A 22,920-nucleotide genomic window follows, 5' to 3' on the forward strand; every position below is an offset into this window, starting at 1 on the left:
ACAATACCTAAAGCAGAAAAATCTATAAAACAATAGTATTAACACCAACGACATAATACAGCCAAATACGCAGCAGTAATTATCCTATACAGCATAAGATCAAAATCCTCTCAATAAGACCTAAATGTGTCGGGATAAAGCCTAAACTCTTAGGAATAAGGTCTAAATTCATCGGAATAAGGCTTAAATTTATCGCAATTAGTCCTAAATTCATCGTAATAAGGCCTAAATTTATCGGAATAAGTCCTAAATTCATCAGCATAAGGCCTAAATTCATCAGAATATGTTCTAAATTCATCGGAATATGGCCTAAATTCATCGCAAGAAGACCATGGCCAAAATAACGCCCGAACCTGTGGGTATAGGCCAGGGTATGGTACGATCGGGGGCCATCGGTCTGTCATCGGCCGTTTTGGTGACTATGTTTGGACGCCTTAGTCTGACCAACGCCGTCAGTGCGCCGCTGTTTTGGCACCGGATTTTTCGTCTTGTTTAGGGTTATTGGTGAGGTTAGAAAAAGGGTTAGTGTTGAAATTATTAGTGGAGTTACTGATGTACTTAGGAGTGAGGTTTGAGATTCGTGACACAATATGGCTGCAAATTGCATCACAGTATTCTTGTTCGTAGAACAATCTACAAAAATAATTGACCTTTGATCCAACATAAAATACTTATATTTGTCCAAGGTTGTCTTAATGTTTACTGACCCGAAACGTTGCTTACATATTTGATTTCTTACCATGTCGGTTTTTAGTTTTGCATCCATTTGTGCAAACGTTATCGTACATTTGTGAAAGAGCGCCACGATCGAAATCTTAAAGTGACTTGAGTGCCGTTTTTTGTATTACTTTAACTAATTGCATTTGCAAGTATTCCTTAAAATGAAAGGGATAAATGTAGCTATTGGCGTTGCTCTTGTCGGTACTGTTGGAGTAAACATTGCTTATCATAAGTTGCAAAGTGTTCACCAGCACCGGAAATATTGTACTTTACCACTACAAGCTTTACGCAGGAATAAAATATGCATGCAACTTCTTGGTGGTGAATATCTCAAGACTGAGATTAACTTACGTCTATCTGAAATCACAGTGCAAAAGGCTAAGGTTGTTATTAAAGTCAAGGGAACTCATCAGAAAGGAGAAATATATGCCATGTCCACTGCAACTGAACCTTCTAATTGGACTTTGCAGTATGCTACATTGAAAATTCAAAATGGAGGAAAATCTGCTGTGTTGCTATATCCATCGGATGAAAATGAAGTGGCTGATGGTTCAACCATTTATCATGAAAAGCAATTAGCGTGAACTGCTATGTAAATATCTTTGTAAAATACGATAGTATGATCGCCATGAGACGATTGGAGTTTGAAACGGGTATAAACATATTTTATATTTAAATTTTTTTGTTTGAATACTTCCGTGTGAGAAAAGGCCCAAAATCGAAGTCAGGGATTTCTTAAACGATGTGAGCAAAAAGATGCGCCAAAAAAAGATGGGTTGGCAAAAGATGCGCCAAAGATTCACTAAGAAAAAATGTTTTTGTTATTTATTTAATCAATTTTTTCCAACAGGTATATTTTTTGCAGTTAATTTTACTTTTTCGTAAATCATATAAGCTATTCTTCTCACAGACGCGAATCTTGCTTTTCGATTTCTTATGTTTAGTCACAGGTTGGCAATTAGGGCGAAAAGGTCTCACTGAGAAAATGATTTTCGACTTATATATTTATTATTTAAAAATTACTTTAACCGTGATTGACACACATAATTTTATGGCAATCATTCAACATATTCGCCTCAAAGATGTCGTTTCTAATAACAAAAACTGTTGTGTCCAAAAATGCCAAATTTTTTTTCCGATGTTTGTACTAATGAAATTTTGCACGTTTTTCTGAATGTTGTAAAAAATAAAAAAATATCATTAATAAGGGTTTTTGGTTCGCTACGCATTTGTCCACAAAAGATAATTAAATTTCGCTTAACTATGCGCAAAGCTAGCGGTCAGAGTAAAAGGCAGTCATTTTAATAAAACCGGGTTTATATTTTAACTGTTTTCCTTGATAGATATGTTTTAAATCTTTTAATATTAGTATATTTGTGTTTTAACTGCTTTCTTTGTTCATAGATTTTGTTTAATCGTCCTTGTTAATAGATCTATGTTCTAGCTGTTTTCCTTGTTAATCATTTACAATGGCTTCGTCAAAGATGGTTCACTGTCAACGCTTCTTTAATCAGCTGAAACACAGCAATACATGTACAATGGTAGCAGTCCATCAATCGTCCAACAGAAGATTGCACACTGGCAAAGTCATGGCCCAAGTCAACAACAAAATGACTCCACAGGAAATAAGGTATGTTAAAATTTTTTTTTTGTCTTAACTTGCATTTTAAATAACTAAAAGTTTATCTTTTATCTTAAAGTAATTACATTTATATCTTTTGTTTTTATTCTTTATACTGAGCGCCCTTAGCCATGACTGCATTCCGTAACTTGTGGCTGCCAAAGATTCATGCCAATATTTTTTTTATGATGTAAAATCCTATGCCAAAAATGGCAGATATATGCACATTTATTTTTGGTAAATTCATTCGACCAGCTATATTACACGCTTTTTGAGACTTCTGGTGGGAAGGCAATATAATGCAATCAGGCCCTCAGCAAACCATTTTGGTATTTTGACCCTAGGAATGTGATCATCAAGTTAGGTTCCCTTAGTATTGTTTTGGCATGGCATTCCACAACTATGCCAGTTATGTCATTTAAGATGAAATATTGCCAGCCTAAAGAATTTAAAATTTTTAGTGTGAATCTTTGACAGCCACAAATTATAGAATGCAGTAGGGGTTCAACCCAATTTTTTCAGGCATGCAGCTGTGAGGTCGCGTAGAGATCTGCTATACTTTACAGACTATGAGTAAACTTCAAAATGATGTTTGTTTTGGAAGTTATGCCACATCACAATCTTATGTTTACACTGTTACAACTTTCAGCACAAAACTGTTTTGCAGGACCAACACTACACACATAGTTTGCCGCATATAAATAATTCCACTGCCATTTTTTCACTTACAGAGAAAAATGGGAATCCACCTCCCCTCTGTCATTTGACAAGGACAAGATGACACACTTGCTTGATCACGACAATCATGAAATGCGCAACAAGTTTCGTGAGTTTATGAGTGATCCGGTGATGACCCCCCGATACAACATCTCCCTGGCAGAAGAACGAGACATTGCATTGCAAAGATTGCAGCGCATCTGTGATGTATAATCTTATACTCATTCTAAATTATTCTGTTTTTTATATTTAGATGTTAAAAAAATACTTTGCATGAACTAGCTTTGTAATGCTGAAAGGATTATATTTAATGATATATTCACATACTGAGAAACATTTCACTGAATACTAGAATTCATACAAACTAATTCCTTTATGACTCCTAGCCAGTTGTTGCTAAACGATCATCAAAACTTGTTTTAATTGTTGGAATTTGCAAAATTTGGGCCCTTGCAAGCTTTTTTCACAGAAGTGCATAAGTAAAATAAATTAATATTTTTTTTACAGATTTTAATGAAGACCGAATGATAACTATTTTTAATGGGTTTTTACATAATAATGTATTCAATAGGATCAGTACCAAATTTTTACTTTACCAAAGTTTTAAAATTTATTTTTATTTGACCTATATATGAACATAAAAGTGCAGAAATTTGTTTTTAACTATGTTTAAATAAAAAGCTTTAAAAGCGCCCAAATGAGTAATTTTAATCTTCAAACAAAAAGTTATAGAATTAATTTTATTTAAGCTGCATTCAAAAAAATGGCCAAAATTAAGTGTTATTCAAGCTACTTACCAAAAAACACCAATAAAACATTATCAATCCAGACATCCTTCACAAAGAGATTTTTCTATATAGCTTGTTTGTCAGATCCTGCATTGTCATTTTCAATTGTCTGTCGTGTTCATGTATGCATTTTCTTTTTTTTTATTTGGAAGTTATTTTTTAGTATGGCAACTTATATAGAATTCGCAATGTAGGTGAATTCCTATATTTCTTCCAAGTTTAAAGGTTAGACAGATGTAATATCTAAACGTGTATTGAAAGTGATAAAAATAAACTGTGGACTTAACATTAGAATATACTGAAAAATAGATTCTGCAGAACCCATTTGATACTTTTACTTTTGACAGTTCAGGAACTTTTCGCACTAATTTTCGACTCATTTGCAAAATTTTAGCAACTTCGCATGTGGTTAAGAATTAGAAGAAACACTGCTTGTTATTCTTAATAATCAACTTGTTTTTCCAAATCTTATCTGTAAAACTGTAGCCTGATTTTTAAATCTGCTATAAACCATTGTAACCCAATTTTATTTTTAGGGTGGTTTCATATCTGTCACTGACTTTTGGCACAATCCACTCCGCATTTTTGCGGCTCATGAAATCTCTGCCGTTATTGACCCAGCCATGGCAACAAAAATGACGGTAAGATTTCTATTTACAGATTGTGTCACTAAAAGCAACCAATAAAATCCCTTTATTTTTATTTAGAAACATAACTAATTAATGATTGAAAATTTGGTTTCAATTTTATATTACCTTTTTATACATGACATTTTCGTAATCTTTTCTCTGTAATTTGTTTTAAAAATTACTACATATATACTTATATAATATATATATATATATATATATATAATGTTATATATATATAAATTAAAAAGTTTAATTTGTATTTGTTTACATTGCAGGTGCAGTTTAACTTGTTTGGTGGAACTGTGATTAAGCTAGGAACGAAGCGCCACCATGACAAACTTGTGGCTGGTAATTACAACATCTTATTACTTTTCTATTTTTATATATCAAACTGAAGTCTGTAAAAACAGTCAAATATGGGTTTAAGCTCTACCACTACCACCACCACCATTTAATAATTTAATTTATGTTCTTTTTGCATTGGTTTCTTAGATTATGCTGTGACCTTTAGTGATTGTTTCTTTAAAAAAAATAGCAAACTAAATTGTCTACCGATGAGGGTTTTTTTCCTTGAGATTTGTAGCTAGTCTAAAAAATTAGAACATTTTGCCACATTTAATTACACAAGTAATATTCATGTTTCCCATCTTTGCCTTGGATGTGCGAATCTATTGTATACATTAAAACAGGAATTGATACTTTGAATGACGTTGGGTGCTTTGGTCTCACTGAACTGGGGTACGGAAACAACGCAGTCGAAATGGAAACCACGGCAGTTTACGATAAGGTAAATGGAATCTTGCGCTACGTAAAAGCTAATCAAATCAAAATAACAGCTTAATGTAGGGTTTTTTCTCCCATAATAGGAAGTTAGTGTCCTGTAAAGTTAATAGTCATATCCTAAATGGCGGGGTATCACTTAATCCTTAAGCGCTTGTCAGTTCTAAAATGCATATGTTGTCTGTTAGATGACTGCCATGTTTCTTTTTTTTGCCATCGCAGCCAACTTTATTACAAAAGTAAAGATACCCGTGGATTTTTACAGCTACGAGCATACCAATGAAACTGCCACCTACATAGCCTCACTGGTCGCTTTATATTTTTGTTTGCTTACAGCATTGTTTTTTTTGTGTATGGCTTAAGCCGCCTAATGAATTTTCTTATGACGGACAAAAAACGTGCGAATAATGTTATGTTTGTATAGTAAATGCTGTCAAAAATATACTACTGGGGCCCAGTAGGCCTAATACAATGCCAAACTGTGATAGTTTTAAATTTAACTGAGGAAATAAATGAATTACAGTGATAAATGTTCTGTGTCTGATTCACCATCCCCTGGTTAGGAAACTCTGCTATAGACAGATTCCATCGTTTTGATTGTTTCACGTAAGAAAGAAAACGCATTATTTTTCTTCCCAGGTAACCAAGGAGTTCATCGTGAACACGCCAACCACCCTCGCGCAAAAGTACTGGATCACCAACGGAGCCATCCACGCCAAGCACATCGTCGTTTTCGCACAGGTATGTGAATATATGCGTAAAACGGTAGAGGCCACTTTTTTGACAACGCTACAAACCGAACCGACCGTATGTCGTTGTATTTCAATGCAAACTGTTGCTCTTTGATGGGATGTTTTAAAATTATACATGTAAGATTTTATGTGTTTTAATGTTTACAGAACTGTTTTATGGCTTTCCGAATCAAAGGATTTTACTTTTACAATCTGCAGATGGAAACAGTCTTTACTATGTTATGTAGTGTGCTTTAGCCTTTGATTTTGCGCAAATATTATACTGAAGTATCGCAAACGACACTAGTTGCCAAAACGCGTTTATTTTTGAAATATATTCTTTCGTTCCCACTTTCTTTACTACTCAGAATGGCTAGACTACAGTTGTTGTACGATTATTTTAATAGGGACAAGTTAAATAGCTTTTTAGATGTGCTATCAATCTACTGCCAGCCTCACTCTTTTGAGAGAATTTCGCAAAGCAGGATGACCGCAGCTAATTAAAGAGGGGCGTGAACGTGTGTGGTTCAAAGTCCGTTTTAGTTGCACTGCTGTGTAAACAATGTCGTTTCGCGTTTCAAACTTGCGATTGTCGCTAAGCGCTTGTTGTACAACGAACAGGAGTTTTTTCATCATTTTTTGCGTTAGTGGTGAATTATATTTAATATAAATGACCATTTTTTTATCTCCTACTATAAAAATTGCCCATACGCAGCTGATTCGTTAAGAATTTGTATCGCAATGAGTCAATTTAAAACTCAAAACCTATCGCTTTGTTTTGTTTACCCAACCGTGCAGACCAATGCGAACTTTGGACAATTGATATCTTCACATACTATTATTAGGGAGATAACGCACCCTGAAAAAGTTTGCACGGTCATGATGGATTAAGTTTGTGCGAATGGACTGTTACTTCTCAGGGATGTCTAATACTACCGTTCTTTATTCCGATAATGATACTTGGTGTTTTTCATGACACATTTTAAAAATAAATTTGTGTATAAAATATCGGATAACACTTCCCAAATGAATTACGAACAAAACTGGACTTGCACAAGAACTAACTATTTAAAAAAAACACCTCCAACTATTATGGTAATTAAGAAAGACTTTTCAAAACACGTTAGTGTGTTACCTTTCGTAAAAAAAGTTGTGTGTTACTTGATAAAGAATAGCAAAGCCAAAAAATCGAGTAGATAGACATCATCTTGATTAGGACATTTCGATACGAACTGCTATCACTAATTAATGCTCCCACCTTAAAAACTCAGAATGACAACAATTGCGTCCCACCTCTTATAAGTGATGCTTTCATTTACTTAGCAGTCACATTACCTGAATATGATCCAAGTTCGTATCGAAATTATGTCGATCTACTCGACCATTTTGTCTTCGCAATTCATTATCAAGCTACATTACAAATCCGTGCATAGTGTACCCGACTTTGTGTGATTTCGTAAAGCCAGTTTTGTGTTATTTGCGACACTGGCATTAATCCGCGTTAACCTAATACACACAGCTTGAGGTAGACGGTGAAGGGCGCGGCATCCACGCCATATTGGTACCCATCCGCGATGAGCGGATGAATATCCTGCCCGGGGTCCGTGTCGAGGACATGGGTCACAAGATCGGACTCAACGGCGTCGACAACGCCAAGCTCTTCTTCGACAATGTCCGAGTTCCGCGTGAGAATCTCCTCAACAGGTGCGTCCACACAATACAATAGCGACTGTGACGACAACAATGCTCGAATGCGGTTCTTATTTCAAATGTTACACTCTTCACTAAATAAATTGCGATTTTTTTTAGATATTGGGCGACCTTTACTAGTTAACTTTGTATTTTTTGATTTTTCTTACAGTCAAATCGGGCTAAAATATCAAGTATCGGACCTTCCTACTGAAAAGCTATATATAATAAAAAAAACTTCTTATAAAAAAGTTTACCCAAATCTAAAAACAAACACTTCAGAAAAAGACAAACTCCTCGGCTCGCAGGTTCTCTAACGTGGTCGAAGCCGGCAACTTCACGATTAATCTGGGTCATGTTTTACTGCTTCCGCAACCGTAAATTAAAAAAAAAAACTTCCCGTGAACTGAGAAATCTTGCCACAATCCCAATAAATCGAACCATGTGAACTGCTGCAGTGGGCGACCCAATCAAATATAACCGTCACCCAATGTTAGGTCGCGACCTATAGATTGGAAAACACTGCATTGAAGCAGTGGTTAAACTTTGACAACCTGTCGAACCACCATGCCATTCTGCAAGCTTTCGTCAAACCCCAAATTTTCGATCAGAATTCGTTTCTTCCTTCTGTGATTGTCATCCAATTGGCCGGATCCAGGATTTGTGCTTAGGGGAAACATTAAAGTTGTCATGGATGACTCCAATATGACGTCATACAACATTTAATCTTGAAACACCTGTTGTTCTGTAGCCAACCCGTGCGCTAATATGGAACTAAACCGGGCATAATCAAATTACAAACTTGCATTTATATAGGTTGAATTGACCAAACTTTCACTTTAAAAGGTTACATGACGCCTGCCCTTGGAACATAAAACAGATTCGAATTTAACTTGAAATAACAGCATTTATGTTTCAAAGGGTTCGGCGAGAACGTCCTCTGAAACATAAATGCTATTTTTTCGAGCTAAATTCGAATCTCTTAAGTGCCAAGGTGTCACGTAGCGTTATAAATCGAAAGTTTGGCAAATTTAACCTATATAAATGCAAGTTTATAATTCGATTATGCCCGGTTTCAGCTGCTAGGAGGAAGAAACGAATGCTGAGCGAAAATTTGGGGTTCGACGAACGCTTGTGGAATAACATAGGGGTTCGACAGGTTACCAAAAGTTTAGATAAATCGATAGATATATTTTATTTGCACGTTTGTAATTGTTTTATAAAACAGAATGCAATGAAACGAGTAACTTAACGTGCAGTGTGATGAAAGACCCGAAGGTCACCAAGTCAGCCACCATTTAAAATACAATAGATTGTATAATGTATACCGGTGCTGCGAAAAAACACCAAAGAAAACTAAAGGAGCAAAAAGAATTTTTTGATGAAATACAACAATAATTATAACACGTTCAATATTACAAAATAAGAACCACTGTATTAAAGGAAGCAAGTCGATTTATTGTTCTACTGGTCGCAGATTCTCGGACGTAGACGAGGCTGGCAACTTCACGACTTCCATCAAAGGCACCAGAGCTCGTTTTCTTGTAGTGGCCGACCAGCTGTTGTCCGGTCGCATCTGCATCGCTTCCATGTCGATGGGTGGCAGCAAGGCAGGCCTGACCATCGCCCTCCGCTACGCCGCCACGCGGCTGACCGTCGGCGCCAAGGGCAAGTCGGACACGGCCATTCTCACCTACCAGGTACGGGGTCAAAAAACGCGTTTTTTTACTTTTTTTTTTATTCGGTCATTGATGCTCTAATCCAGACTGGGGCCGCGGACCAGCTTGGTTCGGTTCCGTACAGCAGTTTTAGAGGGTGCGCAAGGAGAATTGTTGTCTTTAAGTTTTTTAACATTAGGCTTTAGCGGATGTTTTTGAACATTAATCTATATTTAAACATAATCTGTCATCATTATTGTCTTTGGTTATGCTTTTATTATTCGATCATATCGCGTGATTTTTGAAGTCTCTTGTGACATCATAAAGCATCTATTATGCTGTACTACCTGCTATCAGCGAATCGTTCGCATTAGTTAGAAAACTGTTACATTAGAAGTTGTAACTGCACGTGTACTACAAGAAACATGGGTCAACTGACCCTTGAATTTTTATAGGGCTGTGAAAAATATTTTTTTACTTTAATTCTCTTCTTATTCACTGGTTGAAATACTATCTAGAACACATAAAAAATGTTGTTTTGTTTTAAAACCTTCTTAAAAAAATTCCTTAATATGGTTTGTTTATTTAAAATATGAAAATATGATTGTATTGCCGAAAACGAAGTTCTTGAAATTGTATTTTTCTTAACATTTCAGTTGCTAAAGAAAATCTCCTACCCGACTTTTCCACTTTTCACCGCGAGCCAAAAATCGCCTTTTTTCTTTTCAGCTTCAACAGCGCGCTCTACTGCCCCTGCTGGCGAGGACTTACGCCTTAAACCTGGCGCTAGATTACGTTAAAGAGCGCTGGGCGGCGCAGACCAACGTCACCGATCCCGACCCCAAGGAGCACGCCGAGGTGGTCATCCTTTGTTGCGTCATAAAGGCGCTTGTCGGCTGGCACGTGGGCAAGGTGGCGAACGTCGCTAGAGAGCGCTGCGGAGGCCAGGTGGGCGGCTGTTGAACATATTTTTGGTTATGTATTTAGTTTGGTTGTCCCAAGTCTCAATTTTTTTATATATTAATTTTTTATGTTTTTTACATTTTATTTTTTCATTTTTATTTAGTTTATTTATAGCTGTTCGACATTTTTATTTATTTGTTATTTTTGCTGTACAAATCTTTAACCTTTTGTCCTACTTAATGAGTAGGGCCCGCAAAAGTCAATAAAGTAAAAAAAATATTTAAGGACCTCCTCTGACCACGAATCGAAGAATAAGGTTGTTTTCAGCATCTAGGGATTGTTTCTAAGAAGTTTATCGGTCAAAATAAAGTTTAAATTTACAATAAAGTCGAAACTTTTCAAGAAAAATAAAATTTGTCAAATTACGGCTTTTGACAAAGTTTTTGTGTTTTTTCAAAGTCATTTTTCTTCTGCTGTACAAGTCTAACTTTTTGTCCTATATGAATGAATGAAAGACACACAAACATGTGTTTAAAAACATCTGTGATCTAGCCCCTCGGAAGCTGCTTTATGACCAACGATTACGGCTTCCGTATCAATAGTACACCGAAAGCCATTGCAACTTACCGAATCTGTCGATATATGATGCAAGCAGAGCAGACTAGAAAAACAACTAGCCTGCAGTGAGGTTCGAACTCACGACCTCCGGTCAAGCCGGGACCGTCGCTCTACCAACTGAGCTATGCAGGCTCAGAGAGGAGCGAGTCGAGAAACAACCATACGCCAATACTTGCACATTTTGTTAGTACAAGCAACTTCACAGTGGGGGATCAACAGTCTGTATCAATCAATGAAAGACACACAAACATATGTGTTTAATAACATCTGTGATCTAGCCCCTCGGAAGCTGCTTTATGACCAACGATTACGGCTTCCGTATCATACGAAAAGATAAGGGCTTGACCGGAGGTCGTGAGTTCGAACCTCACTGCAGGCCAGTTGTTTTTCTGGCTTGCTTGCATCATAGATCGACAGATTCGGCGAGTCTGCGATGGCTTTTCGGTGTACTATTTTTGTCCTATACTTATGCAAATAATTTTTTTATAAAATTTTCGTTATAACTTGAGTTTTAGATCTTTAAAGCCTGCGCTAGCAACACATTATTGTTGTTTCAGGTAAATTAAGTACATTATAACAGGGCGAAGATCAAATGAGTTAAAGAAATATATTTAAAGCCTGCGCATAGCAAAACATTATTGGTATTTTAGGTAAATGAATTAATACAGGGTAAGGATCAAAAACGTTCATGGATTTAAACCATTTGCGATAATTACAAGAAAATGTATTGTTCAAACAGCTTGGAATCAACATGAGAATGAAATTTTTCCAGCTCTATTTTCCCCAATATGCCTCTACATTAATTTACAGCGTAAAAAGTTCGAAGTAACCACGCAAAAATCTGAATATACTGCTCTTGAAAGTCAAACCCAATGATCGTCTGTATTTTGCAGGGCTACTTGAGTTGCAACCGCTTCGGCGCTCTGATTGGCTCTGCTCACGCAGCCATGACGGCGGAGGGGGACAACAGCGTGCTCATGCAGGTATGATCCGGATGTTTTGCGGATTCTAATTTGCTTGATTGTGCATAGTAATGACGTCATTTGGTATCAGGTCGAATCGGGATACTTTTTGTGCGTGTATTATTCATTTATATACGTAACTAAATTATTGTGGATTTTTAGAAATCCACTCATATGGGTGTAAAAATGGATCCACTCACACTACATATTTTAAAAATATTTCGCCATATACTATTTCACCTTTACAACTTACAGTTTGCCTCCTCATCAGTTTCCGTGTATCGGTATCGCGGTCAAGTGACATACCTACTCAAAAACTATATATATCAAAAAAACTATATATAAAAAAAAGTTTACCTAAATCGGAGAAAAACATTTGAGAAAAGACACATGACAAAATTAAGATATTTAAAGGAATTTATTGATCAAACCACGTGGAATCAACATTAAAAACAAATTTTACCAGCTATATTTTCCCCGATATGCATTTACATTAATTTTCAGCGTAAGAAGTTCGAAGTATCCATGCAAAAATGACTATACCGCTTTTAAAAGTCAAACACGATTCAACAGCTTGCTCATGCAGGTCTGACCCGGATATTTTGCCGATCGAAATCATTTTAGCACATCTTTTCGATAAAACCGAAATTCTGTAATTCATGCTGAAAGCAAACGACAGCAGGTTCGTGCTTGCTGATCAATGCTATGACTTACGCTTTTTTCTCACTTACGTAGTTAAAAAACTCAAAAAATATTTGTCTTACACCAACATCTGATATTAACGCGGACAGCAAACAGCAAGAAACATCAGCACCGCCTGATTCGACGTTTTCAGCGAGAAAAAACGGAGACCGCATGATTTATGGTTTGTAATAAGCAAGTAAACTGGGGTTTAATAAGTCTAGTAAACTGCAGGTTTAAAATAGTTGTTGATGGCCTTGCCCTAACTATGTGCTACTGCTGCAAAAGGTAACGATGCCGATAAGGCGTAATATGTTAATTCAGTTATCCAAGGTTTTACGAATGGGATTTTCTGTAAGCTTTAAAGCAGTGCTTCTTAAACGTTTTTTAGTTTTGTTCACCCCTAGCATCGATCTCTAGATTTCATTCACCCTTGTTTCATGATATGATAAAACTATCTTGTCTGTATATAACAGCACAAAATGACTTCGGTTGTTTCCAATTTTATTAAGATCCACTCAAGCTAAATTTACACTTGCAAATCTACATTTTCTCGAGTCCAGAGATATAAAGCTACAGAAGCACAAAACACAGTCACCAAAATGGACGCAAGCAATCATCCATTTCTGACGGTCCACCCTTATTCACCCCTTTTGTTTGGTTCACCCCTGCAAAAATTTTATTCACCCTGGGGTGAACCATTCACCTGCTGAAGAAACACTGCTTTAGAACACAACGAGCAGGCATTTCTCGAAACTGAAATAAAGTTTTGTAATATTTATGGTGGTCCCTATAAGTTAATTTTAAGCAATACTTATGTGATTTTAAATGTTAGAATTACAGTTTACCCTGGCTTTTTGTTTGGCTTTCTTGCTTTATTTCTCACTAACCGGTTAACACCAGCAACTTACAAAGTAATGGGGCGCCTAGACGTCTACTTTAAATGTAATTCGGATTATAGGGAAATATAAGGGTCTAATCATTTTTGATTTAGTTGGATTTTTAAACTTCTGAGTTTTCATCTTCACGTCGCTTATTTACCACGAGGACATGAGTGCGATGTCCTGGGAAATCAAGTGATATGGCAAACTAAATGTTCCCCAAAAAGACATTTCAAAACGGCGTATTTAGTTTCCTAATTGGAATGTCATTCTCTTTACATCCTACAAAATGTCCGACTATTATCACGACAGAAACGTATCTCTGTATTTTTAAATTGCAATAAAAAACACCTGCAGACCCCAACAAACAAATCGAAGCTAACAATCATAGCGATGTGCGTACTTGGGCGAATTTATGATTAAAATGTAATCCTGTGCGGTCCATTGATTACACAATACATGACGTATATCTTTAATTTGCTGTTCGGTGCAATCAACGAACGTGAATATTGTAAATCAATCGCCCACACATGGCCTTTCTCTCTAGAGTTCCGTATTTTTTTTGTTTTTCGTGGTGGATGACGAAAACATTTTCATTTTGCCGGCCAAAATTTTGTGTTTTTTATCTTACGACACAACATTAAATGAATATAATGTTGCTGCCAGGCATTATATCAATTATAAAAAGGGTTCTTCTGACAAATATTTATTCTGTGCCGACGTTTCGATTACCTACACGGGCAATCTTCTTCAGGGCAAATTAACTTGTAACCTCATTAAATATTGGAAAAAATACGGCTAAATAGTGTTTTCCAAAGGTCTGGCTTTGAAGACTACTAGAAAATGTTATATGGTCTGTAAAAACATTTTTAGCTGTATTTACCGCCATCTTTTTAAAGACCGTTTCAGAAATTAAAGAAACCGTCCCTAAAAGTATACTGGGTTGTATTTACAAATAAAAGTCATTTTAAAACCCTAATAACGGAATTAATAAAGCTGTGTAGATCATCTGTGTCGCCTTGTCGAAAGTGCCTTGCTCAAATTGATTTTTTGAATAAACTTTTCTTGTAATTTTAATCAAGTTTTTCTTTTAATTCCAAGGTCATCAAACTAAAACTAAGTAAATTTGTAGGCGGAATTGTGTTGTACCTCGATGTCTTTAAAAATGTGAATATGAATTTTTTTTTTTTGGAGAAAATCGCGCAATTTTGAAGTTTATGCTTCGGCTATGCGGCGTCTGGATTTTAGAAATACTCAAAAAAACATTTAATTTACGATCGCAAAACCGACATGAACATTGCACGCCGTGTAGAATCACGTTGGAAATCACAGGTGTGGGTAATGACCGAAAATAGCGGCCTTTGATTGATGTTCGCGAAGCAAGGCTTATAGGCTCAAATGTCATCAGCATTAGGTGCGATTGCCATATGTAACCTACGACAAAATTAAACCGGCGTCTTTCAACTGCGCTAAATACTACGGACAGTTCAGCTAAGATGTCCACCACGGCCCTCTCATGCCTTTGGCATTTTTCGGCCCTGGACTGTTTGTTGTTATTTGCCCAAGCTTAAAATTGTACAAATTAAAAAAACTAAATCGTTAGAATTATGCGCGTAGCCCGATAACTTTCAGCGGTCGTTTAACTCTGCTTTATACTTTTATTTTCAGAAAGTGGCCAAGGAAAAGCTGGGAATGTTCAGGCCTAAGCAGCTCACCCCTGTCCCCGAAGGTACGTTTTTTTAAGCATCAATTTTCAGAAGACCCCATAAATGTCGCTCACGATCGGAACTGAAGATTTACGACATTTTTATTCTGTAGCCTCCTTTTAATCGCTATTTAATGCAAAAAGTGTATGACCTTTATAGAATTGCAAGCTTTTCATCCGCTATTTTAGTACTAAATATATTATGACGTAGACAGTGCGCTGTTTAGATTTTAAATCGCGTAAGAACTTTACTTAAATTTCACAATATTTCCAACAAAAATTACCCGTTTACTCGTTCCACGATTGAAATCAAATAACAAAAAGAAACTTTTTGTAACAAAATCGTCGTCTTTTTTTGATCTTTGTTTTCCTCCTTTATTGCACTGTCCTAATTATGACGTAGACAGTGCGTTGTTTGGATTTAAAACCCAGCAAAAACTTGACTTTAACTCTACGTTACTACTTACTACCAAACGAGCATAACCCGTTTACTCGTTGCACGATTGAAATCAATTACCAAAGAAAATCTTTTTGTAACGAAATTATCTTCTTTTTATCTTCGTTTTCCTCTTCTCCCAGATCTCGGCAACGACGAGTTCCTCCACTTCCTCCTGGAGGCGCGCGAGACCACGCTCTTCTCGGAGCTTGCCATTAAGCTGATGCAGGCGGGCAAGGCCGGACTCTTCGAGACATGGATGCTGCAGGAGAGCGACCTTGTACAGGTGACGACTGGCGATTCAGGGTGGCTCACACTAGACGCGTCTAGCGTTAACGTAAAACGTTTTTTTTTTTAGTTTTTGGTCGCGAAAAGTTGAAATAATTCAACTTTGACGCTTTCGATTAGAAGCTACTTTGCATTTATATCCTAACCACGACACTCGATATCTGGACAAAAAATATCGGCTGTATGACCTGATACTAGTTTCGTCGTTAAACGGGATTGAACACACAATATAGATAAAAATGAAAATGCAATAAAAATGAACTTTAACTGAGGATGATCCCGAACTACAATTATTATTTGAATCAAGAAAGCCTTTTCAAAACGACTCAGTATGTTGCTTGATAAATTAATAAATTGCATAACCAAAAAGGTCGAGTAGATTGACGTCATCGTAAATGTTGGGCAGACCGACTCATCGTTATACACATTAGCTGAAGATTATACAAGTTCGTATGGAAACGTCTTAATCAAGATACTGTCAATCTACCGGATCGTATTGGTTTTGAAATTCATTATCAACCTACATTACAGACCAGTGCAAAAAAGATACCCAAATCCAATGAAAATGTTTTCAGTGTTAAAGTTGACCCCTTAGGTCAGGGGTTCTTAAACTGGGGTCCATGGACCCCTTGGGGGTCCGTAAATTAGTTTTGGGGTGTCCATGAAGGCCTAATTGAAATATTAATGTATATTAAAGAGGTAATCATTTTTTTAAAGAAATCAGTTTAATTAAAAACAAAACGGTTTTGCACTGACTGTATTAAGACTCCATTTCAGTTTCACAATTTTTTAGACCGAAATCAACAGATTTATGAAGTTCATATGTATTGTGACGTCAATTTATGACGTCATTTTTTGAAAAATTTTGCCTATCGTGGTCCACGCGACGTGAAAAAAAATTTAGGGGTCCGCACTAAAAATAGTTTAAGAACCCCTGCCATAGGTGGTCTTTGTACCACTAGGCGGCAGCCTATATAATCTGCTATCCATTGTCTATTTCAAGTGTCTCTCGACCCTTTATGGCTGCTATGGACACAATTGCGTTTTCTGTCGCTGCGTCGTACCAATTGGTTCTAAAAAAATCAAATTTACCGATGTTTATTAATGATAAGTGAATGAAACACCTCGTTTCGAACGCTGGTCTAAATATTTTAAAACTAGGCCAAGCAAATTTTAACTTTGCAAAGATTTGAAAAGCTGTTCGCGTACTGCCTTAAAAACCTTAGTGTACCACCACTAGTGGCACGTGTACCCGGACACATTGACTTTTTACCGCGCTTTCAAATGAGATTACAGATTAATTTTTCTCCAAATTAGACGAGATGTTAATTATAAAATCTTGGCATCTTTTTTAATCGAAGTCAATCGCAAATACTCCACAATAGGCTTGGCACATTCCAGGTTGTAAAATTCACCAGAGTCGCTCATAACTTGCTCCAAATAAGAAAGTGAAAAAGAACGTTTCACCTGGTAGCTTTCTAAATTCAGAATTGAAACCAACACAACCGGTTAAAGCAGGGGTTCTTAAACTTGGGTCCATGGACCCCTTGGGGTTCGTAAACTAGTTTTAGAGGGTCCGTCAAGGCCAAATTGAAGTGTATATTTTTTCTAAGGAAAAGAGTTTAATTTAAAATAAAACGTTTTTGCACTGAACGTATAGACTCGATTTTCCTTATCACATTTTGTGTACCGAAAACTGCAGATTTCTAAAGTCCATTTGCATTGTAACGTCAATTTATGACGTCAATTTTGAAAAGTTCTTGCTTACCGAGGTCCACGTTGAGCAAAAAAAATTAGGGGTCCGCGGTGAAAAAATTTTAAGCACCCCTGGGTTAAAGTTTATCCGACCCCGATCGACCTTTAACCGTTTGTTTTCTTGTTGTGCATTGCAGGGAGCTGCTTACGCGTACGGCGAAATGCTGATCTCCGAGCGAGTGAAGGCCATCATTGATTCACCTGACACCGACGCTTCGCTCAAGCCAATGCTCTCACAGCTGAGGCGCCTTTACCTTCTCGACGCTGTGCAGCAGGACCTTGGCTGGCTTGCCGCAAACGAGCTCATTACGCCCGCAGCTGCCAAAAACGTGAGCGACGTCATTGTTTAATTGCTGTGTTTCCGGATTGGTGGTTTGCATTTTTAGCGGGTCGGCCACTTATGCTTGATCGATTTTTTATTTAGGCCGTTCGATAAGTTAGTTAAGTTTTTAGGTCTGCCTTTAATGAAAAAATTATGACGACACTCGCATCGCCTTACAATCAATGTTCTAAACAGGTTCAAGTCCAAGTTAAATATTTTGCATAAATTGCCAAATATATACAAGTCCCAGTCCCAAGTTATCAGTTTCCCGAGTCAAGTCGCATTCAATGCATGTTTAAAGCAAGTCAACTTTAAGGCAAGTCATTGACATAAAAGAAAACTTCGAACTATTAAAATTGTCAACTTTGTACGAGCATTTCCTCAACTAAGAACGACAAAAACGTAGCATATAGCAAGCCATTGTTTTAGGTGCAAAAATTAAGAGAAATTGCTCATTTTCATAAAGTATTGAGATAAAAACACCTTATTTTAACGCAAATAATTTTACACAATGCCGCAAGTCCAAGTCATTTGAAACGAGTGACTTTAAGTCACGTGATTAGCTTGTTATTACAACGCTTCTAAAGATTGCTTTTAAATTAAAATGACCCACAAAAGTTTACATCCCAAAGTGACACGGGTAGCATAGTATTTTAATGTCCAAATAACAGTGCTTGGAAATTAAGAAAATAGTGAAACAAGCGAAGTAAAAGGTGCGAATTTTGAAATATGACGCGTGACACCCAGTTAAACCTTGATAAGCCAGTAACGCACACAGTGATTTGTTTTATAATTTGCATTTTGGACGTTCCCTTATAAAACTTTATTCAAGAAAATAGGCTATTTCTTCACTGGTCGTACGATAGAGTTTTCGTCCAGCGTCCACAGCTTGCACCACATACTTTTTAGGTTAGCATTGCCTTTCGAATGGTGTCCCGGTTAGTAATATTAAACTAATTTACCCCAGTTTGCATTAAACTAATTGACGCCAGTTTATTTAGCATTCGTGCCCTTCAACAACATATGAGAATTATGGTATGATCGCAGGCCAATAGAACAGCACCTATAGTCAGTCCTACAGTATGTAAATGGATTATAGGCCCGAGGAGTGAATTTTCAAACTGGCTTGAAGCAATTCCAAACGGACAATGGTTTTGTTGTACAGATTTAAAAAAACATCTTGTTATACCATTACTGAGTAGTACGCTCAACTATTTCTATATTTATAGTTGGTTGTTGACTGCATGTTAAAAAAAACTCTTTTCGTAGCAAAGGTATAGTGGCTGTTGCAAAAAAACGGCACGACTCGGCCAATCACGCGATAGCGCGGCCAATTACACAGCGGAAGTACCCACTGGTCCAGGTTTCTTTGTCGTATTTTACTAAAGATCGATTTTATATTGTATTGCATTAATTTTTGTCGTCACGATCGACTTTTTTCTTTCTATTAAAGACGACCGCGCTCTTTGTTAGGTGTCTGTTGTGTCATCGCACAAAATAAACTGCAAGAAATTTCCCTTGGTACCCCATTGTATTTCGATTTTTCCGCGAATTCGTTAAGAATAATTATGACCAAAAAAACCCTGATTATATTGTGCGGTTTTCCAATATAATAAGAGCCTATCATTTCACCGCAACTCTCTACCGGCTTGAAAGTACAGTGTAAATCACGAAATCAGCTGGTATATGCCAAGCGCGCGACTTTCTTTCACAATACTCGATATATTTTACGAAAAAAGTAAAAGCAAAACGTCATTGCGATTGTGCCGCTAATACTGACCTCTGCATGGGCTTCAAAAATTTCCTTCCGTTCAGTATTGGCCATGGTAATGATTCGATAGGTTTTTGTTGCCGTTCACCATTGATTAACCCTTTTCGTAGCGTTTTTCCGCAGTAATTTTAACTGGCTGGGGCAAACGTATCATTCGAATTCAGAAGGAGGAATGTAAACAAACCAATTAAGTTCGAGTTAAAAAAACTTTCACTAGAAGGACTGTTTCAATTTTGTTTGCACTACTTTTATGCATTGCTTTTGATCTGTTTGACCCAAATTTGTTTCAACCTGTTAAAACTAAATATATATTTTTATCACGATTTTATTTTGCATATTTTACGCTTCCAATATTAGATTGCACAACTACTTGTCTTGCGGTCAAGCAACAGAAGTAATTTTCCCCAAGTTTAGATAAAATGAAACTTCTAACAGTTTTTTTTTACTTTTCCGGCTAAGGCTCAGCTTTAATTGATCGACAAAAATAATTTTTCGACCAATTAAAAAGACTTAACCCGTTTCAGGCTAAAAATTCTAAAGGCTTAGTTAATAATACAGTTAGCTCCACCATGCAACATCTCAATAGATAGAAATCACTCTTCTGGTGTAAACAAAATTATAAACCGACGTTTCGGCAGCAGATACCAGATGATCTCATCAGGGTTAATATACTATTTTCCGGCGATTTATCTTCCAAAGGAGAAAACGCTTATTTGAAAATTGGATCGCAAACCGTTGGCAAAAGCGTCTTTCAGTCACCGATACAGCTAGGTTGCATCGGTTATCGGCTCCTTATTTGCAAGGGGTGGCAAAACAGTCACTTCACGTTACTATGGTAAACCCAAAAAAACACGTAATTTACACATCAATAGAAGTGAATGCCACACTGTTTCTTTCTTACTGACACTCGCATACCTTTGCTTAGCTAAAACATTTTGAAACGTCGCACAGCAACAATAAATGAATAGGATGTATGAATTATTATAAAAAAAATCAATGCAATCCCGCTACAAATTAGCGACTTTGCCAAGGATATGTCATAGTGTACACTTTACTTCAGTGTTTTTAACCTATGGGTGCGACCCAAAATTTGATCTGTCTATTGTCGGTGGGTCGATTGATTTTATCGAGATTTGGTTCTGACCAAGAAATTAAATTCTAGCGGTATTGTTAAAAAAAAAACTATTGCATTTATATTTTTAAAATTCTATAAAATGTAATTTTCTTGAAAGCCACAACATAGAACTTTAAAAATTTAGTAGCTCAAAAACTTGCAAATCGCAAAATAATGGACCATATTTCGCAGGTAGTATTTCTGTATTGTTGTCTAACATAACATTTTACGACGTACTCGGCAATAAACCACTTAAAAACACTCGCAGGTGAACGAGGCGGCTGCGGAGGCCTGTAGAGCAATCGCACCTCACTCGTTGGAGCTTTGCGACGCTTTCAAGCTCAGCGACGCCATGCTGTCCGCCCCCATCGCTCTCGATTGGGTCTCCTATAACGTGGGTGACAATCAGGGCGAGGTGGACCCCGTGCCCCATGCTAAGCTCTAAAAACCCAACCCCTTTACCCTTCTAAACGTCCGAACGAAACCAGTGCCCGACTTTCGGAAGGCTTTCTACTACAATTGGACCATTTAAATCGCAGCGTTGGCTATTTTTCCATTCGCATGCAGATAAGTGGCAGGTAATATTTTGTTTGTTTTAAGGGTGGTTCCCAACTATGAGCCTTATCGCAGTACTGCTCAGTGCTCACTTCAGCCATTTGTATTGGGCCAATCAACTGTAAAAGACATTGCATCAAGTTACAGCTAAAGGCTGAATAACAAACTCAATTAAAGCCTGTCTTGCACGTGTTAATTTTCCACCCCGTTTTACTTAAACCCTAAAATAATTGGTAAACTTCACTACACGTGATTTTTTAACTAATATTTATTCCAACACCAGAAAAAAAAATCCGTAACCACCGGATGAAATGCTAAAAGAGTCTTTTGACAGGTGTAACCCGGCACTGGTTCGAAGTCGTTACTTTTTTGTTCTATTTTTGGCTTGGTTTTGCCTCTTTTGCTTCGCGCCAACCATATTTTTATAGCATTTTGGCCATGCTTTTTCTAAAATTAAAACGTTAATTTTTCGAACGAACAAAATCGCACAGAACGTGTGACTTTCTGGCTTTGCATTTTGCGACCAATAAAGTTTGTGATCAACACTTACTGCTGATTAATGATTACTGCTAAAGGCCTCGGCCGCGGCCTACACCCCTAATTGGCATCAGCGAATTCGATACAAGTTATATTTTTTAAGTTCAAGAATAATTATTACTCCATATAAAGTTTTGCGTAAAGTTCGAATCTACCGGGTACTGTAACTTATGTCCGGTACTCTACGTTATTTTGTTGCTTTTAGGCTAAAAACTACGCAAATGCTATGTTTCAATTCGGCGACATGCATAATAATACCGGCACCTCGCATAAGGCTAATCGTCCGTGTTGAAATTACCTTTGATGTTTAAGAGAGAATCTCCCGATCAATAACCTCACCACGCGATAGAATGTTAAAAGCATTTGACAATCATCGCATGCCGCGTCGTTTCTTTGAGCTTTTAAATCTTACCGGTGCCTTGCAGCGCATTTTGCTTGGTATGGACGTTACGCAAATTTGCTTCGTTTGTATAACCCAGCGGATTAGCGCTTCTGGTCTGGTTTGCCAGTTTGACCACCAGCCATCGTTCGACTTGCAATTTGTTGACACAATTTATGTTCCGTTGTTCTAATTCCTGCTGTTTTCTTGTTTCTGGCGCTAATAAAACAAATTCACGAAAAAAGGTGTTTTCCTTGGCGGCTTATGTTTTAGTTTTGTTGAAATAACTTTAGTCATAAATGACATTTTTATTACCACACCCAATCCGTCATTTGTGAAAAATGCAGGCATTAAGCTTCGATTTATATTGTCCGCATTCGTAAGTTTTACTTCTCCCAAAGGTTTTGGCCTAAAAACTACATTTTAAAGCAACGTCTTCAGTGCGTGTTTAGTGACATCAAGAAAATATCGGTAGCAAGCCGTTTTATCTTAATTCCACCACTGGTAAACAACGGTAACATACTGGCAATACTGAAAATGTCTTGTTTTGGAAACGACTAAAGTGTCGTCTATTTAACATATGTATTCCGCCCAAAGCGAACGTAAGTATCGTTTCTATCAGTTAGCCAATATAGGTAGTTTTTCTCGCCGTGGACAGAAGTACGAATTTTGAAATG

General features: G+C 37.0%; 1 protein-coding gene and 1 non-coding gene across 2 annotated transcripts; one reads left to right on the top strand and one right to left on the bottom strand.

Annotated features, from left to right (window-relative positions):
- The first annotated feature begins 2,128 nt into the window (after positions 1-2,128).
- Positions 2,129-22,473, top strand: LOC146133498 (uncharacterized). Its single transcript, XM_083396405.1, has 14 exons — positions 2,129-2,350; positions 3,073-3,265; positions 4,383-4,487; positions 4,754-4,826; positions 5,168-5,265; positions 5,898-5,999; positions 7,509-7,693; positions 9,156-9,378; positions 10,066-10,284; positions 11,751-11,840; positions 15,050-15,110; positions 15,666-15,808; positions 17,703-17,894; positions 21,041-22,473. Exons 1-14 carry the CDS (start codon positions 2,190-2,192, stop codon positions 21,215-21,217), a joined length of 2,022 nt encoding a protein of 673 aa, XP_083252531.1. The 5' UTR covers positions 2,129-2,189; the 3' UTR covers positions 21,218-22,473.
- Positions 10,915-10,989, bottom strand: Trnaa-ggc (transfer RNA alanine (anticodon GGC)). Its single transcript has one exon. It is a non-coding gene; the product is annotated as a tRNA-Ala (tRNA).
- Positions 22,474-22,920: the final 447 nt, after the last annotated feature.

Source organism: Ascidiella aspersa, chromosome 9, assembly GCF_963924565.1.
Source record: "Ascidiella aspersa chromosome 9, kaAscAspe10.2, whole genome shotgun sequence".
NCBI classification, from domain to species: domain Eukaryota; kingdom Metazoa; phylum Chordata; class Ascidiacea; order Phlebobranchia; family Ascidiidae; genus Ascidiella; species Ascidiella aspersa.